Source organism: Xenopus laevis, chromosome 8L (genome assembly GCF_017654675.1).
Source record: "Xenopus laevis strain J_2021 chromosome 8L, Xenopus_laevis_v10.1, whole genome shotgun sequence".
NCBI classification, from domain to species: Eukaryota; Metazoa; Chordata; class Amphibia; order Anura; family Pipidae; genus Xenopus; species Xenopus laevis.
In genome coordinates, this window is record NC_054385.1 from 18369639 (window position 1) to 18390618 (window position 20980).

General features: G+C 40.5%; 1 protein-coding gene across 2 annotated transcripts; it reads left to right on the top strand.

The window, feature by feature from the left end:
• The first annotated feature begins 3771 nt into the window (after nt 1–3771).
• On the top strand, nt 3772–12921 carry hspa5.L (heat shock protein family A (Hsp70) member 5 L homeolog). 2 transcript variants are annotated; one of them, XM_018228696.2, is made up of 9 exons: nt 3772–3926; nt 7438–7609; nt 9142–9373; nt 9486–9620; nt 9729–9841; nt 10311–10701; nt 10823–11060; nt 11652–11819; nt 11988–12921. In XM_018228696.2, exons 2-9 carry the CDS (start codon nt 7482–7484, stop codon nt 12557–12559), a joined length of 1977 nt encoding a protein of 658 aa, XP_018084185.1. In that variant the 5' UTR covers nt 3772–3926; nt 7438–7481; the 3' UTR covers nt 12560–12921.
• Nucleotides 12922–20980: the final 8059 nt, after the last annotated feature.

The window sequence follows — 20980 nt, forward strand, 5'->3', positions numbered from 1 at the left end:
ATGCATGGCATATCAACATGTATGGGAATCCCCATATGCATATCCAGTATATAACAAGAAAATCAACCGTAGAGGCAAACCTATCTGCCAAATCCCGTTAACTCCCCCCCGCCCTGACCTTCTGAGCCGAAAACGGAGGTCCTAATCCCCAAACCCTAACTAACTGAGGAGGCACACCGTTACTATCTAAGGTGTCACCTAAACTTCTTCCTGTTGGCTGGGGCTCCAATGTGTCTTACCCCATATGCCGTTACATTCCTTCAAATTGCCTTACTGTGCAAAGTGCACCAGACAAGGGGCCATCTGGCCCTATCGATGATGGTTGTCGATCCAATGGCTGACTTCTGCCGGGTCAGTAAAATATTGGGTAGCCGCTCCATCAATTACCCGCAATCTGCTGGGATAAAGCATGCTGTATTTGATCTCCTTTTCACGCAGCCTTTTTTTAACATCTTGGAAAGTGCGCCACCAGCGGTTGCTGTTGTGTAAGAGTATCCTCCGCATCTCCCACGCGACGCTCAGCTTCCGACACCCTCTCTCTCACCTTATCCAGATCTGCCCGAAATATGGAGACCTCAGACTGAATCTCCATACGGAGGTCATCCATTTTGGAGGAGAGGGCCGTCTGGGATTCGCGGATAGCATTGAGCAGCATAGTGGACTCCGGTGAGAGTTCTTTCTGCTGTACCGGATCGGCATCCAAAGCCACTGCCGCTGTCGGTGGACACGTCGCGCCCTTAGGTGTCTCCGTCATACCTAAGATGGCATCCGGCCCGCTGTTGCGTTGCTGTTTTTTAGAGAGTCGCGGTGCCCTTTGGGATCGCCTTGAGCGCCTACCGCTCATATGGTCGAAATAAGTGGTGCTTCCGATGTAGTATCCACTCACTTTTGCAGTAAGGAATCAACGCTGGGTATATTTCAGGATGATCTGAGTGCGGAGCTCCAGCCAGACACGTCTACTCTGTTCCCTCACATAGCCACGCCCCCCCAAGCATCATTTTTACCCTCTAGCAGGAAAACACCGGCCAGGTGGCAACCCTATTAGTGAAGTGTGGGTCAGTGTTTAGCCCAGCTCCCTGGTGGATCAGTCTAATCGCACATTACCTTTCTTTTCTCTCATTTAGGAGTGGTCATTTTTAAGGTGAGGTGTTCAGCAAGGGCAAGACACCATTTGAACATGTTTTCAACTCCGAGGCTGTGGATAAAATCTCTGCTGGACTGAGGCTCTTCAAACCCAAGATGTCTTCCAAAAGAGTGTACATGCTGATGAACAACTGCTGGTAAGAGGTACAAGGGATTAGGTTTATGTATACTTTTAACATAATGGAAAAAAGCAGTCCCGGATATTCTAATACAGAGAACTACTGTCAGAATCATTATATCTACTGTATATTTTAAAATCGATGCAGCATCCTTCTATGTGATTACAATCCATGAACAGACTGTAGCAGCAGGTACTTATATATAAGAGCATGTTATGTATTATTATTATGTATAATTGTTGTTATTGCCCTAGGCAACAAGCTAGGTGGTCAGAAAGGGGGGGACACGTGTGTCTGCTGCTGCCCACACTTCCGCCTGACCCCCAATCTGGATCTTTATGGGACAACTTCCTGCAGCGCCTCCAGTCGATCCCATGTCGCAGAGGATGGATCTGCTGCCTTCACACACACACTTTTTTACACTATTACACACTTTTACACTTATACACACTCACATACATTTTTGGGAAATCAGGTTTCACACATTCACAACACTCACACATACTTGTGACTCAATATTTAGGGTGCTTTTTCTTTGTGTGTGATGATACATGGGCGATACAATGCTGGAAAGTTGAAGCTTTGAGGGAATTTTCAGGTATTTCACCAAAACCGCCACTTTTGGGAAATCTTGGTATGTAATCATACGTGGGTGATATGCTGCTGGAAAGGTGAAGATTTGAGACAATTTACAGGTGTTTCACCAAAACCGCCAATTTTGGGAAAGCCTTTCGGACTCAGTATTTTGGAGCAGAAAGGCATGGGTACCCATTTCAGATTCGGCAGAATATGTACTTTCTAAAAATATATGATTTTGTGGGTTAAACATATATTTCAGTTTTTTACCCCCACAAAAAATGCAGTCAATGTGTTGATTTTTCAGTAGCTGAAGTGACCTACAGGACTATTTCTATGTGCTAACTTCATTTTGGGGCCTCTAAATGCCAGATACGTTGGTAAACCTATGCACAATGGGCATCAAACTGTTTGGTGGTCCCCTGGGAATCATATTTAGGGTGCTTTTTCTTAGTACGTAATGATACGTGGCCAATCAATATCGGATTATTTTTTGGCAGATATCAATTGGGGAAGCCTGGTAAGAGGGCCCCATACACTGCCCAATAAGCTGCCGACTTGGTCTGTAGGCAGCCTTTATCAGCCCATGTATAGCCACCTTAACATTGTCATGTCTCTCCTGTATCCTACACAGATTATATAGTGAGAGCTTCTGGAACTACAGGCATAATATATAGTGGAATACAATATTTCATCTTTTATGTGCTTCCTTTACATTCCCTTTGCATACCAGATATTTTTTCTTTCTTAAACTATCCTTTGTCCATATATTACCCCCACACTCATATCTGCCTCTGGTTCATCCACCTTTTCTCACTTTATTGCTTTTGGTTTTATCTCCCTTTCTGTATCTCCCAATCTCTCCTGCGTTCATATTCTTAATGACATTCTCTCAGATGCTACTACTTCTACCCAACTCTTTCCTCTGTCATTTTTTTCTCCTCTAACACCAGTCTCTGTTTTATTCCCACAATTTTTTCCTTGTATATTTCCCTTTTTTTTTAACTATTACTTACTTTCCTTTTACTTTACTCTTCAACTATTTCTGCTTTGCCCTTGTGGGCTAAGTGGTAAACCAGACCAGTGTTTGAACTTGCCCGCCACAAATCCCAAGATTGTTTTAGTTACCAAATGCAATACCAAGATGCCTCTTCTGCCTACTCCTAGTTCCGGCCCTGTCTGTATGTTCTTGTATTTAATTTGGGTCGCCACCTGGCCGGTATTTTACTGGACTGGCCAGTGAAAATTATGCTTGATGCCAATGTTATTAATAGGAAAAAACGGCAAGAATATAGGAAGGCCGGTATTTTTTTCCCAGAAAAGATGGCGACCTTAACTCAGCGCTGTGCTGGGACTTATCAAAAAAATATTAGTATAGCCAAGAACTCTTCGACCTACAACTTGTTATGTACAACAGGAGCCAAACTGAAGAGAGGTGTTAGGCCCTTAGTTGGGTAACTGAGTGAACTGGGAGTTCTACTGACCAAATGCCTTCTCTCAGGTCACTCTAATGAGTCTAATTACTGACAGGTATGTTACAATTCCTCTCCCATTAATATATGCACTATAACAATATATATATGGTTCACTTTTATTAGGCAGCGTTATAACAACATATATTTCCTGCAATTACAAGGGGCAAGCTGACGATATTCTGACGAAATTAAGTGGAGACCAGACTCTTCCTTCTGGAAGTTACCGCGCAAGAAGGGAGGGCTCATTATCTGCCAGACAGCAGTGACAGCCAATCAATAACTAGCTTGGCGCCACTATCCGGCAGCTGATTGGTCCAGCGCGTTTTGACAAAAATTAGAGGAGGAGCGTGGAAACGTAAAAATCTGGGCGGGGTGTTGCGTCACCTCGACGTGTGCGAATCCGCTGCGGACAGCTTATGAGCAAAGAGCCAATCGGCGCAGTCCAACGCGCGGCTCTGCAGCCAATCAGCATACTCCACGACTTTGGCCGGCCGGGAGAATATATAAAGAGAAACCGAGCGCGTGGTGCGTCAGTGACAGCCCCTGTGGAAGATATAGAAAAAAAAAATAAAAAAAAGAGGAGTTAGTGGACTTGATCTGAGGCCCTGTTCTGGTGAGTAGGACGAAACATGGCGAGGCGTGGTCTTTTAGAATAATTGTGCTGTCGGGGTTCCTTATAATGTAATGTCATGGGATCTACAGTTCCCAGCATGCTCAGCCAACACTGGAGGATGATGGGAGTTGTTGAAGTCTGTGTCTGCTATGCTCTGGTTATCTTTGTCTGTTATTCCATGTTGTCATATTCATTTGCTAAGTTTATCATCTATTATGATTTTTCCAGTAATGATTTGTGTGATGTAATGATACTCTGTCTTTAATTCATAAAGATTTGGTTGTAAGGGGATGCTGGGAGTTGTAGTTTAAGGACATGGGGAATGCCCAGGTCCGAGCTGCTAAACAGGTACCCCTTTTCATTAGACCTTAACCTGTCTCCCCCAGCTACAGATCTTTAATAGGCAGGGGTCCCTGCATATTGTATATAAACAGCTGGAGGACAATAGACTGTACCACTTTTTTGTGAGGGGGGGGGTTTATGACTATCCTTTTTACCCTTGGGTTTTCTATGTCCGGATACATTATTATTCTTGGCACCTGAAATGAGATCATCTCACTGATTTAGAACCCCCTGGCAGGATAAGTTTTATCATTGGCTTTAGCATGGAAATAACTGGTAACCATCCAACTTAACTGTGACCTCCTGGGGGACCCTACACTGGAGTAGACCAATTTGGCATTTGTACAGGTCTTAAAAATGTAAAAAAGTTTTATTGTAAATACCAGACTAACGTTTCGGCCTCCTCCGAGGCCTTTCTCAAAGGTACTTTATTTGTTATAATACACAAATTTCAGTAAGTCATGTGACAGAAATGACATCAGAACTCACCGTTTATAAATATATAAATATCTTTAACAAGACCGAGGAATAGTTTTGAGGTTTTTTTTTTTTAAACCCTTAATGTTGGCACCTAAATGTGACCTGTATGTAGGGTTTGCCACCCGGCAACCGGCCTGGCCAGTAAAAAATGATGGTTGATCCCAATGTTATTATTAGGGAAAAAAGATAAATACATAGGAAGGCCGGTATTTTTTTTTTCCAGAAAAGGTGGCAACCGTACCTGTGTGATAATTTATGCTCTGAATATGGAACGATATAATTCAGGCCCGAACTGGCAATCTGAGGGTTCAGAGGGGCTGCTGTTGGATGCCATAGAAAGTGACTATTTATTGGGTTGGTGGAGGCCTCCCTGTAATTGGAATGCCAGGGCCTATTTTGACGCCCAGTCTAGACCTGATATAATTGCTTGAATCCATTCTCTATTAGAGAAAACGGGGTGTTACTGTAGCTCAGAACAGGCAGAAGCTTTTTCCTTCTAGACCATCTAAGGTTTTTGTTACTTGCCTATTCCTCTTTATACTAAAAAGCCCTATTGCATTAGTTGGAGGCAGATTTATTTTGTGTGCCTCTTAAGATATGCGGCAGCTTGTCTGCTGAATAAATGGCCTCTAGAATGTTCTTTCCCACCGCCCATATCTGAATCATTGTGTTGCCCCATTGGCTGCTGAGGGCTCTCTTTAAAGGCTCCTCCCATCCTTAGCTCAGCCTTCTATTATCAGCCATGTATCCTGCTAGATCCCGAGCTGTTAACTGTTTTACTGCCAGAGTGTTTCAATACCTTCGTTACTGTACTTAAAGACATTGGATCTATATTCTGAGACAATTTGCAATTGGGTTTAATTTTTTATGATGCGTGGTTTTTGAGTTATGTAGCAGCTCTCCAGTTTGCCATATTAGCAATCTGGTTGCTAGGGTTCAAATTACTCTAGGAGCCACACGAATTTGAATAAGAGACTGGAATATAAATAGTAGGGATGCACCGAATCCAGAATTCGGTTCAGGATTCGGCCTTTTTCAACAGGATTCGGCAGAATATTTCTGCCTGGCCGAAACATATCCGAATCCTTATTTGCATATGCAAATTAGGGGCGGGAAGGGAAATTGCTTGATTTTCTGTAACAAAACCAAGGAAGTAAAAAATTTTCCCCCCTTCCCAACCCTAATTTGCATGTGCAAATTAGAATTTGGGTTCAGTATTCTGCTGAATCTTTCCAGAAGGATTCGGGGGTTCGGCCGAATCCAAAATATTGAATTCGGTGCATCCCTAATAAATAGGGGAGGATCTGAATGAAAATATCAGTAATAAAAAGTAGCGATACAATAAAGGTGTAACCTTACAGAGCATTTGTTTTTAGATGGGGTCAGCGACCCCCATTGAAAAGCTGGAAAGGGTCAGAAGAAGAAAGCAAATAATTCAAAAACTATATATCTATCTATCTATCTATCTCTATATCTATCTCTATATCTATCTCTCTATCTATCTCTCTATCTATCTCTCTATCTATCTCTCTATCTATCTCTCTATCTCTATCTCTATCTCTATCTCTCAATATATTTAAGACAGCGACATTTTGTGCATACTGCTACTAAAAAATGCCTCACCCTTTAAACAACACAGGGATTGTTTGTCCATATATTGCAATATATTTAAGCTGGCCAACTACGTCAAAGTCATCCCATATCTGGCCAGACCTACGCTTAATTTTATCTGATTCATTAAGAATTCTATTGCTTCATTATACATTTTACAAAGGGACTAAGTTTTACCTGCAACTTACTTGCTGCTTTTAAAGTAAACCCCCATACTTGGCTGCCCTTTTATTAGCCACCAGTGGGATCACCTGACTATAGCTGGGAAGGGTGGGAGCTACAACATGGAGCTGGTCACTGCTCCTGTATAACTATAACAAACAAGGGAAAGTTGTGCTCACCACTATTTTTTAAAAACCATTAGGCGGGGGTGCAATGAGGCTGTGACCACAAAATACATATAGTCAAATACAAGAGTCCTCTGCACTCAACCCATTATCAATATATTTAAGACAGCGACATTTTGTGCATACTGCTACCAAAAAATGCCTTACCCTTTAAACAACACAGGGATTGTTTGTCCATATATTGCGATATATTTAAGCTGGCCAACTACGTCAAAGTCATCCCATATCTGGCCAGTCCTATGCTCAATTTTATCTGATTCATTAAGAATTCTATTGCTTCATTATACATTTTACAAAGGGACTAGGTTTTACCTGCAACTTACTTGCTGCTTTCAAAGTAAACCCCCAAACTTGGCTGCCCTTTTATTAGACACCAGTGGGATCACTTTGTAAAATGTATAATGAAGCAATAGAATTCTTAATGAATCAGATAAAATTGAGCATAGGACTGGCCAGATATGGGATGACTTTGACTTAGTTGGCCAGCTTAAATATATTGCAATATATGGACAAACAATCCCTGTGTTCTTTAAAGGGTAAGGCTTTAAAGGGTAAGGCATATATATATATAATGAAGACCAATTAAAAAGTTGCTTAGAATTGGGCATTCTATAATAAGTTAACTCAAAGGTGAACCACCCCTTTAATATCTTACACCACTGCTGGTGGTGTCTTTAGAAAATCTTTAGAAATATTCTTTGTTAATATGTTTTACTTGTTTATTTTTACAGTGTGGCGCTCGTTTCTTATCTAGTTGTTGTGACCAACAAATCTCATGGTGACCATGAAGCTGTTTGCCTTGGTGTTGATGGTGTCTGCCAGCGTATTTGCCTCTGATGATGATGACAAAAAAGATGACATTGGGACAGTGGTTGGAATAGATTTGGGCACAACATACTCCTGGTAAGTAATCCTCACAGAACCAAAATGGGTTTTTATTACTACAACTGGGAAGCCTTTGTTGTGACCCATGAAAGGGGAATCCTTTGCTCTTATAAACACTAGCATAGACTTGTACATTGTGATGGATATTCGAAAATGTTATTCAGTGTATTATTTTGACCCATCAGGCAGTGTGTAGGATACAAAAATCTCTGGTCTCCTACTGCACAGCACTGCTTTATATTTTGATATCCACTTTTTTTTTTCTATCTGTCTGTGCAAGTATAATGTGGCTTTATGACATCTGTATGTGTAGCTTCATGTAGCAATGAACAGCATTATATAGTGAATAAAGTACCCCCTATTGTATAAGGATATTAAAAGTCCCAAAGGAGTTCCATGACATGGAATATGTCATGGAACTCCGAGGTGACTTCTGATATTCTTATAATACACAAGTGTACCCCTTGTTGGAAAATAATACACAAGTTTTAGGGAGTCAGGTGATAAAAATGACATAACTACTCACCGTTTAAGGATATAATTTACAAGATATTCATGACTTTTGTGTATTATATAGTGAATAAAGTACCCCCCTCTTGGGGGGATATTATAAGTTATTGAGGAGTCTCATGACCATATAAAAACACAAGGTCGAAGGCCGAGTGTTTTTATACAGGTCATGGAACTCCGAGGTAACGTCTAATATCCTCGTATTTTGCAACTGGGGTACTTTATTTATTATAATACAAAATTTTCTGTGTATCATGTGACAGAAATTACATCGCTACTCACCGTTTATAACTGATGACATCACTAGTCACTGGTTATAAGGCTATCATTTACAAGATATTCTTGCCTTTTGTGTATTATATAGTGAATAAAGTAACCCCTCTTGTAAATCATAAGGATATTATAAGTTACTGAGGAGTCTCATGACCATATAAAAACACAAGGTTACTTCTAATATCCTCATATATTGCAACAGGGGGGTACTTTATTATAATACACAAATTTCAGTGAGTAATGTGACAGAAATTACATCACTACTTACCGTTTATAACTGATGACATCAGAACTCACCATTTATAAGGATATAATTTACAAGATATTCATGACTTTTGTTTCTTATATTCTAATAATTCATTAATCGTACAAGGGACAGGCAAACAGACACCCTCAAATAGGTAAATATACTATTACAAAGATGTGGGGGCAGATTTATCAAAATGTTTAGTTTGGAGCGTAATCAATAAAAACTCTTCCACATTTTATTCATTCCTATGGGATTTTTAGTGGAGAATGTATCAATGGGTGAAAGAACTCACCCTTTTGATAAATATGGTTCTAAAAATCCCATAGGAATGATTTATTAAACTCTAAACTCACGTTTTGATAAATGGGATACAACAGGAAGTATGTTTTTGCCGAGTAGATCCGAGTAGGTGTGCAATCAGATACCCTAAGAGTATTTAACAAGATTACTACTATACTTTGTATATATGAAGATCTGTTCTATTGCTTATCTATTGCTTTTTTTTTCCCCCACCTAGTGTTGGAGTGTTTAAAAACGGACGTGTAGAAATTATTGCCAATGACCAGGGTAACCGTATCACACCCTCGTATGTGGCATTTACCCCAGAAGGTGAGCGTCTCATTGGAGATGCTGCAAAAAACCAGCTTACATCTAATCCAGAGAACACCGTGTTTGATGCCAAACGTCTGATTGGCCGCACATGGAATGACCCTTCTGTTCAGCAGGACATAAAGTACCTGCCATTTAAGGTAAGTTGTCTAAATAGAGGTCTAATCGAGCCCTGCTCAAAAAGCCTGACAAGTGATCTTTGTAATTTAATAGTCTGACAACTCTCTTGATAATATTGTATATCCTTTGCAGGTAATTGAGAAGAAAACTAAACCTTACATTGAAGTCGATATTGGAGATCAGATGAAAACTTTTGCCCCAGAAGAGATTTCTGCTATGGTGCTAGTGAAGATGAAGGAAACTGCAGAGGCTTACTTGGGCAGAAAGGTAGTTATCCAATCAGCAAATCTTTGGATGACACTTAACCTAAAAATGGTCTGCTTGCAAATAATTTAGCTGGTTCAACTTGATCCTAAACTTGTTCTTTCATTCTAGGTTACTCATGCTGTTGTCACTGTACCTGCTTATTTCAATGATGCACAGCGTCAAGCCACCAAGGATGCAGGAACTATTGCAGGGCTGAATGTAATGAGGATCATCAATGAACCGTAAGTATTTTAGTTTGACATCATGCAGATAAAAATGTACCAAGTATGTCTCCATATAATTCTTTGGCGATGGAAGAGAGACCCTAATCTGGGGACTTTATGTAGTTTGTGTTACATTCAGGCCAGAAGAAAAGATGTTTGAATCACTTCTCAGTGGGAAAAACCATAGGCTCCATACATTTATTATAGTCTGCCAGCAGCCTGTGTACCTGACCTGGAGCATATATTTTCCTGGCAGAACTGTAGTGGCTTTTCCTTATGTTAATGTGGAATAAAGCAATGGGACATGCCCACTGCTCATATGTAACAGACACATAAGGGGACCTCTAACAACACCGCTCATTGCCTAGAATGTGAAGTTTATTTATTAAACCCTTTATGTTCCCATTAGGCTTTTTGTGGGGTACGCTAAAAATAAAACTACAGGGTTTTTTTTAAGCATTCACTACAATTTTTTCTTTTTCTGTAGCACTGCTGCGGCCATTGCTTATGGTCTGGACAAGAAAGAAGGAGAGAAGAACATCCTTGTGTTTGACTTGGGTGGTGGTACTTTTGATGTTTCCCTACTTACCATCGATAATGGTGTCTTTGAAGTGGTGGCTACTAATGGAGATACCCATCTTGGTGGAGAAGACTTTGACCAGAGAGTAATGGAGCATTTCATCAAGCTCTACAAGAAGAAAACCGGCAAGGATGTTAGAGCGGATAAAAGAGCTGTACAGAAACTTCGCAGAGAGGTGGAGAAAGCAAAGAGGGCATTGTCGGCCCAGCATCAATCCAGAATTGAAATCGAATCTTTCTTTGAAGGGGAGGATTTCTCTGAAACTTTGACAAGAGCCAAGTTTGAGGAGTTGAATATGGTAAGCTTCGTCAAGTGCCCTTCCTAGACCTAGGCATAGATTAATTGGCTGGCTGCTGTCTTAGTTTGTAGTAAGCTATAACACTTTTAAATTCTAAATGATTACTTTTATGCCTTTCCAGGACCTTTTCCGTTCCACTATGAAGCCAGTACAGAAAGTCCTTGATGACTCTGACCTAAAAAAGTCTGATATTGATGAAATTGTGCTTGTCGGGGGCTCTACTCGTATCCCAAAAATCCAGCAATTGGTTAAAGAATTCTTTAATGGCAAGGAGCCTTCCCGTGGTATCAATCCTGATGAGGCCGTTGCATATGGTGCAGCTGTTCAAGCTGGAGTGCTTTCTGGTGACCAAGATACTGGTGAGTAAAAACTTAAAATAGAAAATAATGGTTGTGCACATCTCACAGATCTAACACGTTTTGGTTTATGCCAGTTCTTTTAACAATGGCCTGACTAGTACTTTTTATTGACCAGGCTTGAAGAAACTGTATTGGATCAGTGGCCTGGGGCTGAATCTTTTTTTTTTTTTTTTTCTCTAATAAATTTGAAAATACTCCAAACTCGAACGAATATTACCGATTCGAAAACTCTGATTGAATTAGACTAAACTCAAATCGAGTCGGGATGCTATTATAACAGCTTCAAATGGACGTTTCCCATTGACTCGGCAGGTTTTAGGTGGCGAATAGTCAAATTTAAATTATTCCCAGGTTAAAGGTTTAATAAACCTCGAATTCAAATTCGAATCAAGTTTGGATTATTCCCAATTCGAAGAGTTTTGACCAAAAAAAACAATTAAAAAAATATATAATTTTTAGTAATCAACCCTTGATAAATCTACCTCTTAATGTGGCAATGCTTAGACAAAAAATTTAATTACAGTGCTTCTCCTTTTTATAAAGGGTGTCTATAAAAATAACTAAACTTTTCTGTTATTATTTTCTTCATAGGTGATTTGGTTCTCCTTGATGTGTGCCCACTTACTCTTGGTATTGAGACTGTTGGAGGTGTTATGACAAAACTCATTCCCAGAAACACTGTTGTACCCACCAAAAAGTCACAGATCTTCTCTACAGCATCCGACAACCAGCCCACTGTCACTATCAAAGTTTATGAAGGTAAGATGTTTGTTTTTATATCCTGCTCTAGTGTTAGTTGATGTGAGTTACTTCACTTAATTTCTGCTTTTTAACAGTTGATTGGTTGCTATAGTAAAACTTTGCACCTTTATTACGTAAACTTCCATGAAAACACTGTGTCCTAAAACATATATTATGTTTTTACAGGTGAGCGTCCACTGACAAAGGACAACCATCTCCTGGGCACTTTTGACTTGACCGGAATTCCTCCTGCACCACGTGGAGTTCCCCAGATTGAAGTTACTTTTGAAATTGACGTGAATGGTATTCTGCGAGTTACTGCAGAGGACAAGGGCACTGGCAACAAGAACAAGATTACCATTACAAATGATCAGAACCGTCTGACACCTGAGGAAATTGAGAGGATGGTGACTGATGCAGAGAAATTTGCAGAAGAGGACAAAAAATTGAAGGAGCGCATTGACACTCGGAACGAATTGGAGAGCTATGCTTACTCCTTAAAGAACCAGATAGGCGATAAGGAGAAACTTGGAGGAAAACTTTCTTCTGAAGATAAGGAGACCATTGAGAAGGCTGTAGAAGAGAAGATTGAGTGGTTAGAAAGCCATCAGGATGCTGATATAGAAGACTTCAAGGCCAAAAAGAAGGAATTGGAAGAAATCGTTCAACCAATTGTAGGCAAACTATATGGTGGAGCTGGTGCACCTCCTCCAGAAGGTGCAGAAGGAGCAGAAGAGACTGAGAAGGATGAATTGTAGGCCATCCGTGTCCCTCTGGCTGCTGTAATATTGTAAATACTGGACTCAGAACATTTTTTTGTTGAGAGAAAATATTGCGGGGGAAAAAAACTTTAATATACATGTGGATTCTTCACCTCCTGGTGGAGACATGTTAAGCCGTAATGGCTCTACTGCTTTTTATTAGCAGTCTTCTCGCTCAGATCATTATTTTTGTTCAACTGTTTTCCAGGGGAGGGAGGTGGGTCTGGTATTACGGAAGGGTTCGGTCAAACTTTTGTTTCAAAGTTGCTCTAAGATGTCTTATTTATTTGCAAAATGGTCCTGCATTCTAAGTGGAACTTTTCTACCATCATTGACCATAATAAATGTTTGATAATTAACTTATTGTGTAAAGTGAATATTTAATCTTTTCATCACACTGCAACAAAGTATTATATATTTTTTTTTTATGGGGCCTTCGTTGGGGAGCCGCTGAAGAAAAAGCCAAATAACTCAAATCACAAATAGTAACACATGAAAACCCATTGCAAATCTTGTTGTCTCAGAATATCGCCCTCTACATCATATTAAAAACTGATTTAAAGGTGAACAATCCCTTTAAAATCCCTGTTTTCCAGTACCTTTATGCAGAACAGAAGAGACAAAATCTGAGAGATCACACTATGAAATGCATTAGAACTGCAAAATGCACAAATGTATTGTACTCCATAGCTTCTTAATGTCCCTCTTCCTGGTGTCGCTAGTTATGCACGAGTTACCTGTACCCTGGGTTGCTGTGGGTTCTTAGCATACAGTTGAAGAAATATGAGCTTTAGCTCTTTTAACAGACAAATTCTCCCTTTTTCTCATTTCTGTTACCTTACCCTATAGTTTCTAACCAGTTAACATTTGGTAAATTTAGTTGAATTTGTCAGATAAATGCCAGTAACTATCAATTGTGTTGGTGACACTCGAAAAAACCATGCTCAATAGAGGGGCGTTTTCAGCAGATCATATTTCAGCATATTAACGAACGTGCCAAATTATGACAAATGAGTCCACAATCTATTTTAGGTCTGTGATGTTAATTTTGAGCATTTTGTTGTCCAGGTAGTTGTCAAAATACATGAATTTGCACTTCCTTAACCCCTGCTGGTACACTTAAGGATCAGGCAATAATATAATCCATAACTAGTCCATAAGCGTTTCCAACTAGTCCCTGACTAAAATCTATAAGAGACAAAGGTTAGTGTTCAACTGTAAACCACTTCTATTTTTATACCGTAGCTATTACTAAGCAGCTGCTCGCAAGCATTCGTGCAAAAAACAAATGTAAGATTTTTTTTTATGCATCTGTATTGCACTATTTGGGGAATAGGCCTCTGAAAGTGATAGGCCCTTTAGTTCTTTGTGTGAGCATGAACTGCTTTTGCATCATATTCAACAAACGACCCTCTAGGGCAGGGATCCCCAACCATTTGAACCCGTGAGCAACATTCAGAAGTAAAAGGAGTTGGGGAGCATCACAAGCATGAAAAATGTTCTGGGGGCGGGGGGCAATTAAGTGCTGTTATTGGCCATTTGATAGCCCCTATGTGGATTGTAAACCTGCATTGAGGCTCTGTTTGGCAGTACATCTGGTTTTTATACAACCAAAACTTGCCTGGAAGCCCGGAATTAAAAAATAAGCTCCTGCTTTGAGGCCACTGGGAGAAAGATCCAAGGGGTTGGAGAGCAACATGTTGCTTACGCGTTACTGGTTGGGGATCACTGCACTAGGGCAACAATTAAACTGGAGGTATAAAAACAGGAAGCTCAGAACATATAAATCATTAACTGCGAAGTTAAGAATTGTGATAATTAGCAATTGGACACCTACATATCAGATGAGACTGCATTTATTGTCCAGAGTGTTTTTTTATTTTTTATTTTTTTTAATTTTATCAGTTTTCCAAATGCAGATGTAACTGATAACTATCTCAAGGCTACATCTGGTGCCACGTATAAGTAGATCTGCAAAGCGCTATAAAGGTGACCAAACCAATCATCCCAGGTTTACTCAATAAGCTGCATAGATTCATGGGAGGAGGGTGTTATTTTTCCGCTGTACAGAGCACTGGTAAGGCCCCATATAGAATATGCTGTACAGTTTATACAGGTAGAAACAATAGAATTCTACCTGTATCCAACGATTCAGCCCTAACAATGGCCGATGTTTGGGTGCCTTCAAAGGCACCCGATCAAAATTTTCCATCCAGCCCATTCGACAAGCCGACCGATATCAAGTCTTCTGCCAATAATGGTCGACTTGTTTCCCACCATACACGCACCAGATATCGTACGAAAATTTGCTTCGTACAATATTATCTGAGCGTCTATGGCTACCTTTACCCCTGAATTCTTTCCCCTTTAAAAATAGCGACCGCAAATGCAGAGTGAGTGGAGCTCGCGAGCGCCATCTTCCGACACATTGGTAAGCTTTGTTTCTTCTTTCAACCCCTTCGTCAATTTCCGTCTTTCATATGCGTAGTTGTCGTGAACCGGAAGATTGCTCCAACTGCAAATGCGCCTATTCGCTGTTCACTTCAAGAAGATTACTGAAGAGAAGATGATGATGATGCCTGTGAGCTCCACTGCACTCAATATGCATTTGCGGTCGCTATTTCTAGAGGGGCAAGAATTCAGGGGTAAGACTGTGCAGGGAGGGGTGCCAGTGGGGACTTATCACAATGGGGGGTTTAGTTCTCCTTTAAGGGGGATATGATAACTGTATAAATATATAAGCGGATCATATAATAATCTCTCTAATGCTTTATTTACCAGTAGTTCCTCCCAGCTGACAAGAGGGCACTCATTCCAATTAGAAGTAAGGAGGTTCCGTCTAAATATTCGGGAAGGGGTTTTTTACAGTGAGAGCTGTGAAGATGCGGAATTGTGTCCCTGAATCAGTGGTACAGGCTGATACATTAGATAGATTTAAGAAGGGGTTGGGTGGCTTTTTAGCAAGTGAGGGAATACAGGGTTATGGAAGATAGCTCATAGTACAAGTTGATCCAGGGACTGGTCCGATTGCCATCTTGGAGTCAGGAAGGAATTTTTCCCCCTCTGAGGCAAATTGAAGAGGCTTTAAATAGAGCTCTTTGCCTTCATCTGGATCAACTAGAAGTTGGAAGTGATTCTCAAATGCTCCTAATCCCTGAGAAGTCGAGTATTTACGTGTTCAGAAGAAAACATTTAAGAAGTTAATTTCTGAAACGGGAAAAGATCTGAATCCTGCATTCCCACCAGCATATCTTTCCGGTGCCCCTACGGTGTTTATCTTTCCGGTGCTGGCCACGGTGTTTCTGATCTGCGCCCCTCACTTCCTTGTGCAGAAGCGCGCCCTCTTGCTCCTGTCCCTATCTGCACCGAGGACTTGCGTGCACCAGGTAAGAGACTAGGAAATTTGCCATGCACACAGTCCTCGGTGCTTCGGCAGGTGGTGCGGCTGTGCGGCACGCCGCTCCTGAAATCTTGCCGCCCTAGGCCTGGGCCTCTGTGGCCTTGCCTCAAATCCAGGCCTGATGATAATGTTGTGTAATATAGTTGGTGGTGACCTGAGTAGATCCAATACATTACTGGAAAAAATTAATAATATAACTTCATATTATCTAATATGAGTTTATATTCTAATAACACTATTCTTTTGATGGGGATTTTGTATAGTGTAATTAGGTTGTTTAGAATATAACTGCCTACAACGAATGATATGCTGGTTTGGGGCATTTACCCTTGTGGAACGGGCCAGTACAGACTGGATACATTTATCGCCACCTAGTTGCTGCTTGGGTCATGCTGTAAATGTTGTTCTCCATGGAATTACAAAGTGGAAAGATACAAAACAAAGCAAACTATTACAAACTGTTAGCGTTAGAGATCGCCACAGTCCCCTAGAGTGAAATTCTGCCACTATATTTCTATGGGATTTTGAAAGGCATATTTATCAAAGAATGATCTTTCACCCATTGATAAATACTCTTTTAAAAATCCCAGAGAAATTAATGGAGAGTGGCGGAATTTCACTCTAGAGGACCGTGGCAATCTCGTGACAGCTTTGCACATATTGCTACACTTCACCATGCGAAAATTTGCTCAGACAATGCTAATTTAGTAAAATGCATCCAGGGCGCCAAACGCTGGTGAATTTCTCACTTGCGTTACTTCGGGAATCAAAGAGAAGATGCGCTAGCGTTAACTAATTTGCATACGGCGGGAAATGATAAAGCTGAATGGACGTATAGTATGTTGCAGCAAATACATTACATTACACAAGTCCAGGGAACTTTAATAAAATAGAGTTGTTATATTGCCCTACACATGAGCCCAGTGTATAGTTTATGTTCCATATGTTAGAAAATGCATGGGGGAACCCGGTTACCCGAAAACAAATTTACGGTCTTTTGCGGCCTATCACTCTGAAAAAAGGAAAAGACGCCAGCGTTTTCTGGGACTTACAAAAATTTTCAACTAAAAATCGAGGAAGATCTATGCACTCCAATGCACTTCGCCTGGTCTGAGCTGGCGAAGGCAAGTCTGGCGAAAGCGGTAATGTTCAGTAAAATCTGCATCTTAGTGAATTTGCAGAGTAACGTCCATTCGACAGAGCGAAAATTTACCTTGGGATAGAGTGCGAACGAGCGCTAGCGTCTGTCTCTTTCACTAGATGTGCCTGAAAGTGGTAACGCTGGCAAATTTTCACCCGCTTAGTCACTTCGCCCTTTAGTGATTCACATAGGTATCCCTGAATAAAGAAACATGGAAACCAGACCCTGGAGGTGCAGTTCTGTGTGCCAAATAGTTATATTAAACTGGAGTTTTATAACCTGTTAAAAGGGCAAGGCAAGCCCAAAATAAACGTTTGCCTAAAAATAATTTTTAAACAACTTTCCAAATTCAGTTATTGAAAGCAGCATTTGTATTACTCAACGTTGCTTTCAGTAGCATTACATATACAAAAAAAACATTGATATAAATGCAATTAATGTATATTGCAAAGTTGCATAGAATGCTTAGATTTTTTTTTCTTTTATTAGGCAAATAAAAATATTTTAGGGTTGACATTCCCGTGTAATCCCTGCACTGATTTTTTTCATGCAAAGTATAGATTGGGCCAGTGTTCTACTGAGGGTTTTGTGGAACATACAAGGGGAGATTTCAGACATTCAACGATAAGAGAAATAGCTGCATGGGCACCCCATGTTAGAGCTTGCACCCATGCATCCCCGGTGAAAGTAAGCAAGTTGACAAAACAACCTAATTGTAGGCCTTGATGTTTTTTTTTACAATGGGACATGTGATATATATTTATATATTTATATATATATATCAGGGAAGACTATTTAGGATGGGAATTTAGAAGTTACAAACATGTTTCTAGAGCGTCTGGACCAGTTTTTTGCTTTGAACCCCAGGAATGTGTTAGATGGTGTGTCTTATCCCGGGGTAACAGAGATACCAACTAATCTGCAGTGTTATTGGGTAGTTCTTGATCTACTCTGGGTAGCTCTAAGACCCTATTTCATGTTATCATTTATGGGCACATTTATCAAAGTTCGAATTCATGTGAGTTTTTGTAAACTCACCTAAACTCCCATTAATTTGAAATTTTAGTCTAAATTAATTAATAAAATCTAATTTGTTAAACTCTGACATAGAAACTCAATTCTAAATTAAAAAAACTCAAAAGTCATCACCAAATTGATTTAGGTTCTACTATAATCCAGGACTTGAACTTTTTTGACTCTAATAATATGTGGTTATAAAATGAATTCAGGCTACGCATTTAACTTAATTGGTCAAGTGCTATTTCATCTTTCTTTGTTGCATGTTGCAAGTAAATACGCACATCTATATATACTGTAGCTGAAAGCCAACCTGAAAATTTAGAATATATGGTGCCAGCATAATGGTACACTTATGTGTGCATCGTAAATTTAAATTTACTTGCGCAGGATGCTATCCATATTCTGCAGCAGAACCTCTGGTTATAATCTGTAGACTAAATGGATGTGTGATATGGAATAACCTTGGGAGGAAAACCCTCTGTTTTTTATGCTCTTTACTGTGACTATTTCTGCAGGCAAGAAATAGGAACTGGATATCAAGGCCTGTGTTTTTTGTATATTTTACAGAAAGGGTGGCAACCCTAATATCTCAGGGTCCCTCTGCCTCTTAATCTGCCACTGGCTCCAGTTTTTGCAAAAGTATCATTTGCAACACTCCAAACAAGGCCCGGACTGTCAATACGTGGGTTCTGGCAAATGCCAGAGAGGCTGCTGTTAGATGCCACAGTCACTTTTTATTGGGCTATGCGATATGCACTGATGACAGCGGCTCTACAAAGCTATATAATGCTCCCAAATCAATGGATGGTATTGGCTAAAAGTTGCCATCCCATTTCACTTCCAAAACCACTCAGATACCTGTGTTGTGGTCTCTAATGTTAATAGAGCCCTACCTTATATTACACATACTTGCAACATTTGAAAATAATTTCCAAGGATGTGTGTTGACATTAGTCTTTCTTGTGCCTACAAAAATTGGCTTCACGAGGGATAAAGTGCCCAACCTTTTATATACAGGCATGGGATCTACTATTAATTGGAACATGGCTGTTTTTCCAGATAAAGGTTTTTTTCAGTAATTTTAATCACCATACCTTCTATTAATATTTGAATATTTAAATAAACCCAAAAGGCTTATTTTTCTACTGATATAGCTTTATGCAACTTAGTTAGGCTAAAGTACTGGCATTAGTTCACTTATCTGGACCAGATGTCAATTCTAAACAAATAATTCAAAATTTACATTTCTTTTTTTTTTTTTAAAGATTTTATTTTTGCTTTTAACAGACAGGTAGATAGAAACAACAAAGAAGAACCATCACATTTAAATGAAGGCAAGACTAGAAAATCAAAATTTACATTTCTTTTTATTGATACAACTATACATGTTAAGTAGAAAACCTCAAGTCCCAAGCATTTGGTATAATAGATAAAAGATCCCATATCTGCACAATTTTTCACTGTTTCTTCTGGGCTGGAGTTAAAGGGCCGATGGTGTGGGCCGGAGTCAAAGGGCCGGTAGTGTGGGCCGTAGTTAAAAGGCCGGTGGTGTGGGCCGGAGTTAAAGGAGAACTAAACCCCCCCCTAGGAACAACATCCCCTCCTCACCCCTCGGTACAGTGTATTACAAAATAAGACACCCCTATTTTAAAACCTGAGCCTAAAATGTACAGCAGCACAGCATCTTCTGCCCATTCACATCCTCTTCAGTTCTCTTGGCCAACATGTAACCTGCAGTAGCATGCGCAGCTGAAACTGATTCCTGACTTACCTCAACTGCTCATTCTCCTGTAGGCTTTCTTTCAACAAAGAGACCTGAAGAGGATGCTAATGGGCAGAAGATGGCGCTGGGGAACTCCGCTGTGCTGCTCTGAATTTTAGGCTCAGGTTTTCAAATAGGGGTGCCTTTCTGTGGGCTGATGGAAGTCACACACACACAGCCGAGATTTAAGTCCCGAAGCCGCGAAAAGACCCGGAGTCATGAAAACAGCCGAAATTGAAGTCCTGAAATGGCGAAATGTCCTGAAGTCACGAACACAGCTGAGAAGTCCTGAAGCCGCAAAAAGACCTGAGCTTACGAAAACAGCCGAGATTGAAGTCCTGAAGTGGCGAAATGACCTGAAGTCACAAACACAGCTGAGATTTAAGTCCCAAAGCCGCAAAAAGACCTGAACTTACGAAAACAGCAGAAATTTAAGTCCTGAAGTGGCGAAATGACCCGAAGTCACGAACACAGCTGAAATTGAAGTCCCGAAAAGACCTGAGCTTACGAAAACAGCCGAGATTGAAGTCCTGAAGTGGCAAAATGACCTGAAGTCACGAACACAGCTCTAGATTTAAGTTCCGAAGCCGCGAAAAGACCTGAATTTACGAAAACAGCCGAAATTGAAGTCCTGAAGTGGCAAATGACCCGAAGTTACGAACACAGCCTCAGGGCCGGATTTGCATAGCTGGCGCCCCTAGGGCCACTGTCATGCGTCACCCCCTGTCATGCGTCACCCCCCTTCCCTTTTATTCTCACAAATTTTCATTAGCGGGAACGGAGCAATGGGGATTGGTCACAGGAATTTTAAAAAACTATTGTATCTCCTGCGCATCCCCAGTGTTTCTGAACTAAAGTGGGTGTGGTTGGGCAGCCGTCCTAGGCCCGGGCCTTTTTGGTCTCTCCACAAATCCTGGCCTGCACAGCCGAAATTGAAGTCCCGAAGCCGCGAAAAGACCCAAAGTCACAAAAACAGGAAATGGAGCCGAAGCTGAAGTACTGAAGCCACAAGATCAATTCTATTGAACACCAATGTGTGGGGGTTTTTGTTGTGTTTTTTTTAATCCTCTATAGGCCCCTGTCAACAATGTTTTT

Excerpts from the sequence above, each read along its gene's own strand:
- hspa5.L (XM_018228696.2), top strand. The coding sequence starts at position 7,482 with ATGGTGACCATGAAGCTGTTTGCCTTGGTGTTGATGGTGTCTGCCAGC. Across the intron at positions 9,374-9,485 it reads TAAAGTACCTGCCATTTAAG|GTAATTGAGAAGAAAACTAA; the intron begins GTAAGTTGTCTA and ends TATCCTTTGCAG. Across the intron at positions 11,820-11,987 it reads CACTATCAAAGTTTATGAAG|GTGAGCGTCCACTGACAAAG; the intron begins GTAAGATGTTTG and ends ATGTTTTTACAG.